The sequence below is a fragment of the Centruroides vittatus genome, unplaced genomic scaffold (genome assembly GCF_030686945.1).
Source record: "Centruroides vittatus isolate TY-2023 unplaced genomic scaffold, ASM3068694v2 contig_12, whole genome shotgun sequence".
Lineage (NCBI taxonomy): Eukaryota > Metazoa > Arthropoda > Arachnida > Scorpiones > Buthidae > Centruroides > Centruroides vittatus.
Genome location: NW_027120767.1, coordinates 509,793 through 524,224, shown reverse-complemented (window position 1 = coordinate 524,224; position 14,432 = coordinate 509,793). Strand labels below are relative to the sequence as shown.

The 14,432-nt window shown below is 27.4% G+C and overlaps 1 protein-coding gene across 5 annotated transcripts in view; it reads right to left on the bottom strand.

Annotated features, from left to right (window-relative positions):
• Window positions 1-1,668: 1,668 nt before the first annotated feature.
• The window catches only part of LOC136983409 (zinc transporter ZIP10-like), a 34,499-nt gene continuing 21,735 nt past the window's right edge, over window positions 1,669-14,432 (bottom strand). For all 5 annotated transcript variants that reach the window (XM_067280166.1, XM_067280159.1, XM_067280132.1 and 2 more), the window contains exons 8-11: window positions 3,164-3,454; window positions 3,021-3,101; window positions 2,753-2,940; window positions 1,669-2,500 (exon numbers count right to left, since the gene is read on the bottom strand). In XM_067280166.1, the coding sequence (XP_067136267.1) occupies window positions 2,369-2,500; window positions 2,753-2,940; window positions 3,021-3,101; window positions 3,164-3,454 (692 nt within the window). In that variant the 3' untranslated portion in view covers window positions 1,669-2,368. The remainder of the gene's footprint in view (window positions 2,501-2,752; window positions 2,941-3,020; window positions 3,102-3,163; window positions 3,455-14,432) is intronic.

The window sequence follows — 14,432 nt, the reverse complement described above, 5'->3', positions numbered from 1 at the left end:
TCAATGAAGAGTCACCGAGGAAGAAGTTAAATTGATTGGGCGGAGTCGTCTAGTTGGAAGAATTCCCTCAGGTTTTAGGGTATATCTTTTTCCTTACATGTTTAGGAAATTGATTCCGCTGGTGTATGGATGATCCTAAAAAGATCAGGAACGGGTCTTCCCGCGGATCACACTCGTTTTTTCTCCCTTAAATTCGCATCACGTGATCGTGCGTTTACAGTTACATGAGAGTTGTTAGGAGGACTTTATGCTTGGACGAACGAGTTTACATTTCAGAGAGAAGATTCGATAAATATCAAAGAGATTCTTTCATTTCGGTGAATTGAGCCTCCTTTTTTCTTTAATATTTTCTATGTATACGATACTTACTTAAGCAACTGAAGTGTAAATAAATAGTAGAGGTTCCCTGCTGAGAAAACTGAACGTTTGTTATATTCAGCAGCGACGCATTAAAGCGATAAAAGAATAATAATATAAAGAAAATAAACGATTTTGTCGATTATCCAGATTAAAAAAAAAACGTTTAAGGATTTAAATTTAAATCGTTGAACAAAAAATCCCCCCAATAAACTTATTTAAACTTTCGCTGAAGCGACAGATTTAATGCTTAAATGCTTAAACAGGTATAGAATTAGTGTAATTAATTAACAACCCGTCTTTCATGCAAATTAAATATGTAATTTGTCTGGACGTAATTATTTTCGAAAATTCAAAAATCGACCAATGAAAAACGCCCGGTTGTAAATTACGCCGCCTTTATTGGTTCCCATCCTTATTAAATTTAATTTAATATTTGATAACACGACTGATTAATTAGTTCTCATTGGTTAAAATGGTAGGAAATTTGAATTTTTAATGAATACGAAGTGTGACAATTAAATTAACATGGTGGTCTTTAATTGTTTAATGTATCTAAATTGCTCGATTAGAGGCTATAAAATTAAATATTTTAAAATTTAAATGTCTCTTAGGTTTAAAACTTTACATAATTTTAAATCGATGGGATATTTTAAACAAAGACTGTTTTTTCAGAATTTGAATCGACCAATAAACGTCTTCGTATTATTACATTTATGTAAACGATAGATTTTATTGGTTTCCCTTCTCTGATTAAATTTTTTAAAAATTAATTAGAAGTATTGACGTAATATAAAAATGTTTAACGATTTTAACATTTAAAAATAGAATAAATACTAATCGATATTAATTTTAAATCGTTAATATATTTAAAGAAATTTTTTCAAATTTCGAATTGACCAATAAACATTTTCGTATAAAACAATAAGATGTATAAAACAATAAATTTTATTATTTAAGTTTGTTTGAGTGATTTAAATTGATTAAATTTTAAAATTAATTATAAATTTTGTTATATAATAAAAATTTCAATGGTTTTAAATGTTTTTAAAAAATAGAATAAATGTTAATCAATAATATATTTTGAACAAATAAGGTTTTTTCAAAATTTGAATTGACCAATAAACGTCTTCGTGCCATTATATCCGCGTAAGACGATGAATTTGATTGGTTTTCCTATTTTCTTTAAATTAATTAGATTTTTATATTACAGCAATATTTTTAACATTTTTAATATTAAAAAAAATAATAAAATATATCTTTATAAAATAACATTTATGTACAATTCACACGAATAAATAAAGAAAAATGTATATTCAATACTCTTGTTTATTTACATTTTTTTACTGTACATATGTATCACAGATAATTATTGCGAAAAGTATTTGTCATTAACATTAAAACTCGTATAAAATACTATTTATAAATACTTTAAAAATTATTTTTCTCAACACATATATATAAATCTATCGCCGATAATCAAAGTTTTATTGATATTCCAGATTTTAAAAAATATTTTAAAATATAATGCCATCTAGCGGCTGAAATGTAAAATACATTTTTTTTTCTTTCTATGCAGAAATTATATACAAATATACTTTTGAATTAATTGGGATAATCTACATTATTAGGAACTAAAACAACTAATAGGATTCCTTTATACAAACAATAACTTAATAATAATAATAATAATAAATGATTTAAACATAAAATAAATGTACAGTACACAATATATTTTTAGTGAAAAATACCAATTGTAGTGTATATAAAAAAAATTGTATCGTGTATAAAAATAATATAGTTACAAGTACAGATGTTAAAAACCGATAACAATTCATCAATTAAAGCCTATATCCCATACAGTATTATATAATATATAATATCTGGGTTAGATACTTGTATATATAATTTGTGGCTGACTTATATACTAAATATCTGAAGTACACTTTATGGAATTCGTAGTTTTAATTCAAGGTTATGCTCTTCTTTATTTAAAGTTAAAACTATAGTTTTAGTTCATAATAAGTTTTAAATCATGCTCGTAAATTGCTATCAGTAACATAATAGAAATACCGATTGATATACCCAGGAACTGTATGGCTAATCTTCGGAGGCTATTTTTTGACGTTTCTAATTCTGGTATCTGGGGGAAAAAATATTAAAAAATATAATCAATTTTTAAACGTAATTATACCGCTTTAAATCTAATAGCGTATGTACTGTAATAGAAATTAATAGTAAATTTTAATGTCGCGCTACGTTGATTGCCACAGTAATAATTAAGTAGTGTGAATGAGAGTAGAGTTAGATGGTGTGATTAAATTCGATTTGGATAAATAAATTGATCAATTTGTAATCATTCATTCACGTTATGTTAATTAAATGTATTACTTACCATATCTACTAATGCTATGTATATGAACATTCCCGCTGTTGCTGCAAAAATCCATTTTGTGGCCGATGTCAGATTGCCTAAAGCTATTCCTATAGCCATTCCGACGAAGCATAACACAGATGATACTACGTTATAAAATAAAGCCTGTTTAGCCGACATGCCAGTCTTCAATAACATGGCGAAATCACCTGAAGAATATCAATAATTCATTAAAACTTTGCCAGAGGTAATTGGCTAAGTAATTTTTAAATAATAATAATAAAATTACCGAGTTCATGAGGTAATTCGTGACAGAAGACTGCTACAGTAGTACTGAATCCACCCGAAATCCCAGCAGAGAAAGCGGCTCCTGGAAACAATTTATGTTAGCGGTCATGCGTAACATTAAAAATTAGCGATAAGATGACTCACCTATTGCTAAACCATCGCAGAAATTATGTAAACCATCTCCCATAATTACCATCAGTGCTACCGCTGTTATAGAGGATGGTAATTGATGACTATGTCCATGTTGATGATCGGATACTTGAATTACAAAGCCATGATCACTGTCAGAATGTTCGAAAACTACAGTTTCTCTGTGGCAATCTTCCATTTTTTTGTCGCCATTTTGTAATTGTTGCGGTAATTGATGAATAGGGATAGTATATGTCGTCTTTTGCAGTTTTTCATATTGTTCATCCATAGATGTTTCGTTCAACACTGAAAATTATTTCGAGTTATAAAAGCTTTCATAAATCACTTTAATTATTTCATTTTCGAAATGTAAGACTAGGATTACGTTTCGTATATTAAGTAATTAGACATTAAATTCCAATCATTTTAAATCTGCTATTTTTAGTAAGTTAGAAAGTCGCAAATATTCCAGAGCTTATATAATAAACGACAATGTAAAAGCATTACTTATTACTCGAATATTTATAAGATTAATTGAACGATATTATTTTATTTCGACGTAGAATGTTATTTTTATTTGGAAAAATTAAGCTTTAAAATATTTACTTTAATATAAATCACTCAATTTAACAATTTTTCTTTAAGTTGTGACTAAATATAATAGCAGTACGGTTATATCTTCTAAATTAATTGGTCTGGAAGCGAAGAATTTAGACTAGAGGTAGGAGGGTTAACCGCCTATTTTAATAATTAATTAGACATATTAGAGCCGGTTATATCATTTAATTTATAGGTTTTTTTTATAGTCAACATTCTTTATTGTACATTTCTTGTCTGAGTAATTCCTCACAACGAATGTTAGCCTATATACAACACAGAACATATAGAATAATTATATAAATAAACTAATTGAAAAACATTTTAAGAAATTGTAGAAACTTAAATACAAAGTGTCGAATGATTTCAAAGATCAATACGTTGGCTCTGGAAACATGATCTAGCAGAATATAATTTATCCTTCAATCCATTTAACTAATGAGGAAAGGCATTACTTACAAAATACTACGCGCGAGTAACTAGAATTACTTATTCATTTATTTAAAAAATAAATAAATAAAAAAGGCGTAAACAAATGCAAAACACGAGCAAGAAAAAGTTTAACAAGATGTGACTGATTATGCAAATTTATATTCAATCGGCCAAGTAAAGTCTCAGTACATTGTCCAGGTGGATTTGGTTAAATTCGAGCATTTATTATGCAAATTCATGAGATTGCAGCTTAGATATTGTTTGATTTATCATTGAAAAAGTTTGCATTCTTTAATAAATAAATACTCTACAACAAATGTAATTTACTAGAAATAGTTTAAAGTAGTCATAATAATTTTTTAATTTAATAAAAAATTAATTAAAGAGATGTAATCATCCGTATCAGGCCATTAAATCTAAACACCAAGCGTTTAAATAATAATTAATATCAGGCGTATATTCATAAAACAGAACAACAACAACAACAGACGTCTGATTTTCTATAGCATATTAGACAAATATTTGTATTATATTTAAATACAGTACGTGCATAAGCAAACATTAATTTTCAATAAAGTTTTTAATTTATAACACATAGCGATAACTAAATAAACTCGATATGAATGAAAGATTTCTGATAACGCGTAGGATATCGTTGAATAGAAACTAAATTTGTAAAGAATTTAGTTTCTAAGGCTAATTTAATCGTAGGAATGGTAAATAAAACGTTGCTTTTACTCTGTATAGATTAAATCTTGCATAAAAATTGCAATTTTTCGGTTTTTCGGGCTACAGTTCATTAATTTATAGTGCCATTATTGGTAATACTATGATTACACATAACTACATAACTTATATAAGTTTATATATATTCTAAAGGCTTCCTAACTACAAGTCTCGGAACAAATGCATTATTCAAGTGTGTTTTTAGATAATCATTTCTATCCTTTAATTAGATTTAAATATGTAAATAGCCTAAATAGAGATCTTTTTTAGTTTCGAAGGATTTATAAATAAAATATTTTATTCGTTGATTATTTATTTGTTTATTTGCATCTTTTAGTTTTATAACTTAAATGAAAATACTGAAAAATTTTACGTCTTTGTCTTAATATTTATCTCGATAATTTCTTTAGAACAGGATGATCCAGATCCAGAACATCATCCTGTACGGGTGAACTGAATCATGAATGGGAATTTAAAATGAAAGGAGGGTGAATAAAACTCACCCCCTTTCATTTTAAAAGGGGTGTCAGAATGATTTTTTCATAAACTTTTTTATTTTAAAATAATTTATTCAAAGATATTGCAGTATTTATCATCAGTAAATTTTATCTGAAATGACTTAACAAGAAAAACCTTTGGAATTTCAATATCCTGTTCTTGTTCTACATTGTATATAACGTTTTCTCCATAAATTTTCCTCTATTAGAAAAATGAATTCATACTTGGATTCACTCGACATGCTTGCTCTTCAATGTAAATATTTTGGTAACGACATAATAATAGGATATTATATCTATGAAATTCTTAAAATGTATTCTCTTTCAAAATAAATGAATCGTATTTTTTAAAATTACATTCCTTGTTTTGTAGGAAAAGATCACAAGGCATTCAAGCAAAATATTTGTGCTAAATACTTTCAAATGCAGATTTAAATTACCACAAATTTAGGCACGTTAAATAAATTATATAAATTAAGTATATACTTTAAAACTTTTTAAAATAGCTTTTTTTGTTATAAATCTTAACATATTTTCAGGATTTTAATTCCTTAAATACAGTAAAACCTGTCCAAAAAGGAAAAAATTCTTGTGATTCTGGTTTACAGAGGTTTAACTGTATTTACATTTTTTATTATTATTTGTATATTTTATTTCTGTAATTTTGTATAAATATACTCTGCAACTCTTGAATAGTTTTAAATAATTTAATAAATTTAGGTATAAAAAGGTATATAAAGAGGTATAAAGGTATAAAGGTATAAAGAGGTATAAAGGTATAAAAAGGTATAAAGGTATATAAAGTAGTAATGTAAACTAAGTTTACATTACTACTTTATATGTCTTAAAATTTAAAAAGAAACTTATTCTCTCAGTGATTTTAAGTTTTTTTTTCTTCTTCTTCTTCTTATTATTTTTTTAATAAACTATTACACAGATAGGCCAGTATATTAAAAATTCCTGTAACATTTTGGTTTATTTCAATAATTAAATCCTTAATTATTAGCATACAATTTTGTATTGGCATTTAAAGCAGATTATTACAATACAGTTAAAATTCTACCTTTAAATGTTTCAATGAAAATGTATTAATAACAGCCATTAACTTCTGTTTTATGAGCAGAAAGTCTCTCCTTAACTCTCACTCTCTTATAATAACAACTATGGATGCTGATGATAATAATGATGATGATAATTTCATTTTAAAAATGAAATTTGATAGCATTTTCTTATGATTATTGATGAATTTATTAAGAGCTAGACCTAAATAAACTCCCAAAAAATTTATTATTCTTAATAACTAGAACAATTTCAATAAGTGTACAATGTAAAAAGTAATAGGCCTATACATAAATGATATAGATCTAGAGAGCATTAGTGGACATCATTATAATCTAATAATATTAATATCACAATGATTATAAAAGTATCATTATTTTAATTTAATTCTAATTTAGAAAGTGGAAAACCTCATTGCAAATTTTAATTATAATTGATGAAATTTCAAGTAATTTATATCAAAAATATCAATATTTTTAGTAATTATTGCTTAAAATTATTTAATAATTTTATTATAATTGTTATTATAGATAAAAATGACAAATTACCATATTTAAAAATATAAATTTCTCTATATCTAAAATATAAAATTTATTCATGTAAATACATAAAATTATCTATATTAAGTCCAAAATATGTAAATTATTTCTATTTTTAATTATTTTTTTTTAAATAATTTTTTTATGCTTTTTAATCAAACGTTAGATTGAAAGTACAGATTATAATGCTTTATAATAAGTGTCTTTAATTAATAAGCTGATCATTAGGCACTTTTATGCAAAGGAAATATTAATTATGACTTAATGAAAATTTTATTCAAAAATTTATTATATTCAATTAAATCTTATACCAATTAGGTCATTACTTTCCTAATTATTTTTATGATAAATATCTAATTTATTAAAACTTATGAAAAAAATATCGAATAAAAACTTGTTAAATAATCTTCACACTTAGAAGAAATTATACATTTATGACCAATAATACTTATAATTATCAGAATTAATTAGTTATTGTTGTTTGGCACAATAGCTTAAGCCAGTAGAAAGGTAAATACAGTAAATATATAAATATACAGACAAGACACGAATATAAAGTGAAGAAATTAATGAGAAACAAGATACATGACTGTGCAAATGTATAAGACATGTACAATTGATCTATTACAGGAAACAACAATTTCACAGCTGATAGAGTGCTGATCATCAGACAATCTTCACAGATGTAAAAAACACAAGCTGGCAACGCTGGACTTACCAGTCATTCTTTATTTGTTCTCATCCCTAATAATTGCTACCATTACCTTTAAGTATTCGGAATAGTTCGGAAGATATTAAAAGGATGGTGCCATATCTCCCGAACCAATCGTCCAATTTTCATGAAAATTTCTACAAACATTTCTCCTTAATATACAAACCACCCTGAAAAATTTCAGAAAGTTTCGACGAAAAGTTCAGGAGTTATTAAGCTTCGAAGTAGGTGAAAAAATCGTGCTCCCCCTACACACACACGTATAAAAAATAACCCCTGAATTATTTGCATTTCTCGACGTTTCAGTCCCCAGTCCAAAAGATGTAAAAAATTTTGGAAAGTTTTTTTTGACCGTCCTCACATTTCCCTCTGTTACCCTAATAGCCAGGAAAGAAAGTTTTTAGAAGAATACATATATATTACAGCAAATGATAAGTAACATAAACAAGTACTAGTAATTTTATTATGCTTTTATTATTCATCAGAAATGTCAGATGATTAAATTTATTTCTTTTCAATATTCTATAATTACTACTAGAACACAGAAGCTGTTGTGTGGCACATCCTAAGAATCATAAAACAATTTAAAGAAATTTAAAATGTTTTACTTACATTTAAAGTATAATAAAAAATAATAATAATTTTTAATAAAGCTTTCTATTACGAAAATAAGAATTATAAGTAAATAAACGTTTAGTGATTATTTAAATGATGACAAAATTCAGTTACTAAGCGACAAAGTGCGTGATTATTGATGAAAATTTTGATTAAAAACTTTATAAAAAATGATGGAAATGTTATTAAATTCTCGGAAATTTTACACAGAAATTTGAAAATTATCTGAAATTTTGACGAGTAACTAAAAAGAAATAAATATTTCGCCTTGATTAATATTTATTTTCAAGAAGAAAAATTTATATAAAAAAATGTAGCTTCGAGGAAAATTCAGAAAATTATTTCATGACTTATTTATAAAAGAAAGGTACAAATGGATTAAGTACACTGTCATCCCAGAATAAAATTATTAAATTTAAACATAACGGATAAAATATTTTAATTATTTTCTTCCTAAAATAGGGTAAAATATTTTTATTTATTTTCTAAATATATTGTTGTTAATAAGATCCTTTTTTAATATTCTAAAAAAGAATTAAATAGCATACGATTTAACCATGTCAACTTAGAAATTTCCCCTTAAATTTAGGGAAAAATCAGCAAGATGGGAAAATTTAGGGGAAAATGTGGTCTGTTCATATCGGTTAGTGGAGTTTCAGTGAAGAGCAGGAGCACTCAAAAGTCAACTTAGGGATCTTTCCCTGAACTTAGGGGAAAATCAACAAGATGGGAAAATTCAGGGAAAAATGTACTCTGTTCATATCGGTTAGTGAAGTTTCAGTGAAGAGCAGGAACACTCAAAAGTCAACTTAGGGATCCTTCCCTGAATTTAGGGGAAAATCAGCAAGATGGGGAAATTTAGGGGAAAATGTAGTCTGTTCATATCTGTTAGTGGAGTTTCAGTGAAGAGTAGAACTCTCAAAAGTCACATTGACCTAAGACTTTACCCGCGAGATCCGGAGCAGGTCACTTCATCACGTGATGCATTTGATCAACCGTGCCCTAAAATGTACCCGAAAATTTGCATTTTTCTGGATTGTCACAGGACTAATTTTCTTTTTTTATGAGTTTGCACCTAGAGTAAAGCTATTTAGAAGAAATTTGTTTTAGTTTTAGGGAGAATTGTGTTAGTTTTACAGGGAATTTCATGTCTGTTTAGGGGTTTCTCACAACAGAAGTTTGGCAAATTCAATATATAGGAAAGGGGAAAAATTTTATAATTCATTTTATCTAATTTTATTTACTAAATATTACAGAAACCTTCATTTCGAATACGAAATTTGTTTATAAGTATAAAAATATTAGATTGAATTTTTACGAAATGGAATCTAAAACGACATTATATTTTTAGATTTCTAATCAACATTATTAAAATAAAATAGAAAAATAAATATGTTAATCGATTTTATCGATTATCAAAAACAACGTTATTCCGAAAATAATTACATAAAACGAATCTATTTTTTCCCCTATATTTTTTAAATTTTAAACTGATCATTCATTTTATAAATGCTTAAATATGTTTTTAAGGTTAATGTTACCTTAGGTGCCAAGATGGCGGCTCGTCTCTGATTCCAGCAATAAAAACAGTGGGACGGGCATTCTAACCTAACCTAACCTATTTTAATAATTTGGTTGCTAATAATTATGGTAATTTATTAGAATAGGTTAAATTAGGTTAGAACGTGCATCCCACTGTTTCCTTGCTGGAATCAGAGACGAGCCGCCATCTTGGCACCTAGGGTAACATTAACCATTTTGAATAAATAAATGAATTAATTCAACGCATGTAAGCGTGACTAGAAACGATATTAGGAGAAAACTTGCATTCACCACTGTGGATGAAGAGTAAAATCCTATACATGGGCATCCTCAGAGGGAGACAAAACGGACATTTGCCCCTCCCTGAGATGGAGTAAAAAATTCCATAAATTATAATCGTAAAAGTGATTGAGATATGTAACCTTAAACTCTTGACAGCGGAATGCTTTGATAAAATACTGCATTTTATAATCTACTCGTAAAAAAACCCCAAAAATTATAAAAAGATTTATTGATGCAATTATATGTTTCTAAGCTTTGTCCCCCTGAAAAATTGTGTGTATGTTTGTCGCATTCAAATCTTTTTTCTTCACTACTTATTTGATTTCTCTTTTTACTTCATTTATTTACTTATAAAATCAATGGAAAGCCCGGGGGTCTATTACGCTACTGTAAAGCAAAATTTTACATTAACATATAGTAAATAATATCGAAGAGTCCAATATGTCTTCTATACTTCACGTTGGTATCGATCAGATAGAAATTTCCAGCAATACTACCCAGCTGACTAAAATTATTCTTTAAATTTACTCCTCCTCGATTTATCATAATACTAAAATTTAAATTGAAATATAGATTATTTTCTCTTCTTCTTCTTTTTTTTTTTTATTATTAAAAGTGCGAAACTTAACACCCGAGGAAAATATTTTAAGATAATTTCGTTTCTGATTTACTATTTTTGTATGATTTATAACGAAATCTAAAGTTAAAACGCTTGTCGATCATTTGAATAGGAAGATGTATAAATCAGACTGAAATTTATATTATTAATTTCTTAATTATTTAATTCTGTAGCATGTTTGCGTGACGATTAAAGTTACTCGTTACATTAAATATTTCATAGTAAATCGAGGAAATTATATATTTTTTTAGAGTTTATGATTTATTTATTTTTTATATACCTTCACTTTAATGCTTCTATACAGTATTTATAAGGACTGGAGAAGTCAGATTGGGTCCAGGTTAGTCGCATATGTGAATAAAATCAATAAAACAAAAACTGATTTCTCATCACTTATCACAAGAAACTATTACTTTATATCATATTCGTAGTATGTATTTATATATATATATAAAAGATTAAATTTATGGGGTTCTCGGACTAAACTCTGTTGCCCCTCTGTCTGGGTTTGTATATTATATAATTCAGTGGCTAAATACATTTTTAATATTAAATTACTTTCACTATATAAACATTAGGCCTACCTTGTAATATATACAGACTATGAAACTTTATGTAATCATGTAAATTTTACATTAATTCTGGAAGGCCCATGTACATGGGCCTTCCAGAGAGGGAAAATAGGGCACTTCCCTGGGATCGAGTAAAAAATTCTATAAATTATAATCGTAAAAGTGATTGAGTTATGTAACCTTACATCCTCGACAGTGGGATGCTTTGGTGTAATACTGTATTCTATAATTTACGTATGTAAACCCTCCAAAATTAAATAATTAAATAAAAATTAATCGATGTAATTGTCTCCAAGCTTTAACCCCTGAAAAATTTTCTGTGGATGTCCATCTATATATACATAACTAATACAAATATGTAGGTAATGATGTTTTTACCGATATAAAAATCTCATAATAATTCGATATTTGTTTAAAGAAACCACATTTAGTTAGCTTCTAGCCAATTTTAATGGACAGAAACAATATAAAGTCTTTATATATCAATCTTTGTTAAAATATTACTCGACAAGTAGATCCAATTATGAAAAATGGTCCAACCAGAATTTAGTAATTAACAATATTGATAATATATTATTTAGTTGTCAGCTGCATTGATACACACAGAGCATGGCATTTTTCATCAGCAATAAAGAATAACTTACATTAATTCATAAATGTACACGTTATCTGTATTCGTGAATAACTTATAGACCTATTGATTATTGTGGTTACATTGTATTTATTTTTTTTAAATAGTCCTCAAACAGAGTAAATATTCTAGACTTAAATACAAAAACGTTAGACAAATTTCAAGTATTTACTTATTGATATTTTATGTAGGCTGATAGCCAAGCCTCTGAACATTAAAAATGGCCGTTGTTTAAAAGTGGCCGTTATTGGAAGCTCGACTGTATAATATAGGTCTATTATCCAGCTAACACTAGCATATAGGCCTACGCTAGTGTTAACTAGAGCCGTTAATTACTCATTTCAAATGGTGAAATATTAATGTTATATCAAAGATATCGAGCATTATTAATCTTGTGACAGTTTACTCAATTCAGAGAAGAAATTTCTGCTCTTTCCCATGTATTATTGAAAGTAATGATGATAATTTAGTTTCATCGATATCCGAGAATTAATTCAGCATTCTGTCGCAACCTTCATCATCTCGAAATATACGTTATTGCATTATTTTTAAATAAGAAAAGACACGCAACTTAGCAATATACGTTCGCTTATTCTCTTTAAAAGAAAAGAAAGTAAGTTTTTAAAAAATATAAATATATTAAATAGAAAATATCGATTGTTTTTTAAGTAAAATTTAAATATTTTAAAATAATTTCTTTATATTTGCAAAGTTTTATCGACTTCTCTCAACTTTCATCGACCCTTAAGGGGTCAATGCTGACCCGTGACCCCGTTGAAAAGCCCTTTTAAAAGTTATATAGGAGGCTGTTGCATATATATATATATATATATATATTATATATCAATAATATATGGTATTGAAGGGTGTCGATAGAAAAATTCCTTTCTTAAAAGGGGATACATAAAAAGGTTGGAACCCCTAAACTAGATGTAGGCCCTATCTGCTAGTAACCTACTTTTATTTAAATTATTTTTTTTCATTATATTTATAAACAAACTTAAATCTGTTTAATAAAATCATTATTTAATGGTGTCCTTCACTAGCAATTTTTCTTTAATAATTCTCTTCAATTAATTAAGAATTTATAAAATAATAATGTAAACAATACATTTAGAATGTAATAATGATATAAATATAATAAAAGAAAATCATTTCTCGACAGTATTTAAATTAGAGGACGTAACGCAGATATCACGAAATGGGTATCATTAAGTAATTAGATGTTAACAGTTAAAGTAAATTGTGACGACATAATGTAACATTGACGTATGATAAAATGTATTACGTCATTTGTATACGTATACTACATACATCTGCATGAAAATTTGGAGTAGTACATGAGAAAATACTTTTGTTGGCGTTGTAAAGTCTTATTTTATGACTCAGAAAAGGCGTTGTCAGGGGGCCCACATTAACTCAACCGGCATACCCGGCCTTTGCCCTCATTATTAATATTTTTATTTTATATCTATATCTGTATAATGCCTGTAAAAAAATTGAGGCGGAGGCCTTAAAAGTGCTTAAGTAAAGATATTGTTTGATGATATCCACATGAGTCATGCTATCAGTAGAATCATTTTGGAATATTGAAGTCGATGTGTACTTATTCTGCTAGAATATTCTTACAAATAAAATCCTCATTGTGGAACTCTCAAAATGCACATCCGATTCTAACTATATGTATTATTTGAACTAAAAATTTTTACCTTATTCTAGATTTTTTCGTTTTCTATAATTTTCAACGCAATTTTCTCGTTTCTATAAACATTTATTTAAACCAGACGGTTATTTTTCCTTTGTTATCAATGCATTAGCCACAAATTCCTCACATATTATTACCTTTTTAAGTGGTGGAATTTAAGTAAACGTTGGAGCGATGTTGAATATGGCAGGAACGACCGAAATATTTTTGATGTTGAATCAATATCGAAAATGGAATTTCTTTTCTAAGCGATTTTATACCAGTTCAAGATTTTAATTTACTTTGGATAAAACCTACAAATGGAAAGATTCTTAAAAGTTACTTTGGATTAAAACTCTATAAACTGTTTTGGGTTAATGTAATCCTTGGTGCCAAGATGACGGCTCGTCTCTGATTCCAGCAAGGAAACAGTGGGACGCACGTTCTAACTTAACCTAACCTATTCTAATAAATTACCATAATTATTAGCAACCAAATTATTAGAATAGGTTAGGTTAGGTTAGAACGTGCGTCCTACTGTTTCCTTGCTGGAATCAGAGACGAGCCGCCATCTTGGCACCAAGGGTTACATTAACCACGGGTTTATTGGAACTTTTATTTTTGTTTTAAAAATATTGTTACTAAGTGGAAATAATAATTAAAACTTTTGACAATTTCGTTTTTTAAATTTCTGATTCACTCTATGAAACTCAAACGAATAATCAATATGTGGGATCGTCTAGGTGATATGCAGCTAAATAAGCCAATGGCTAAGTA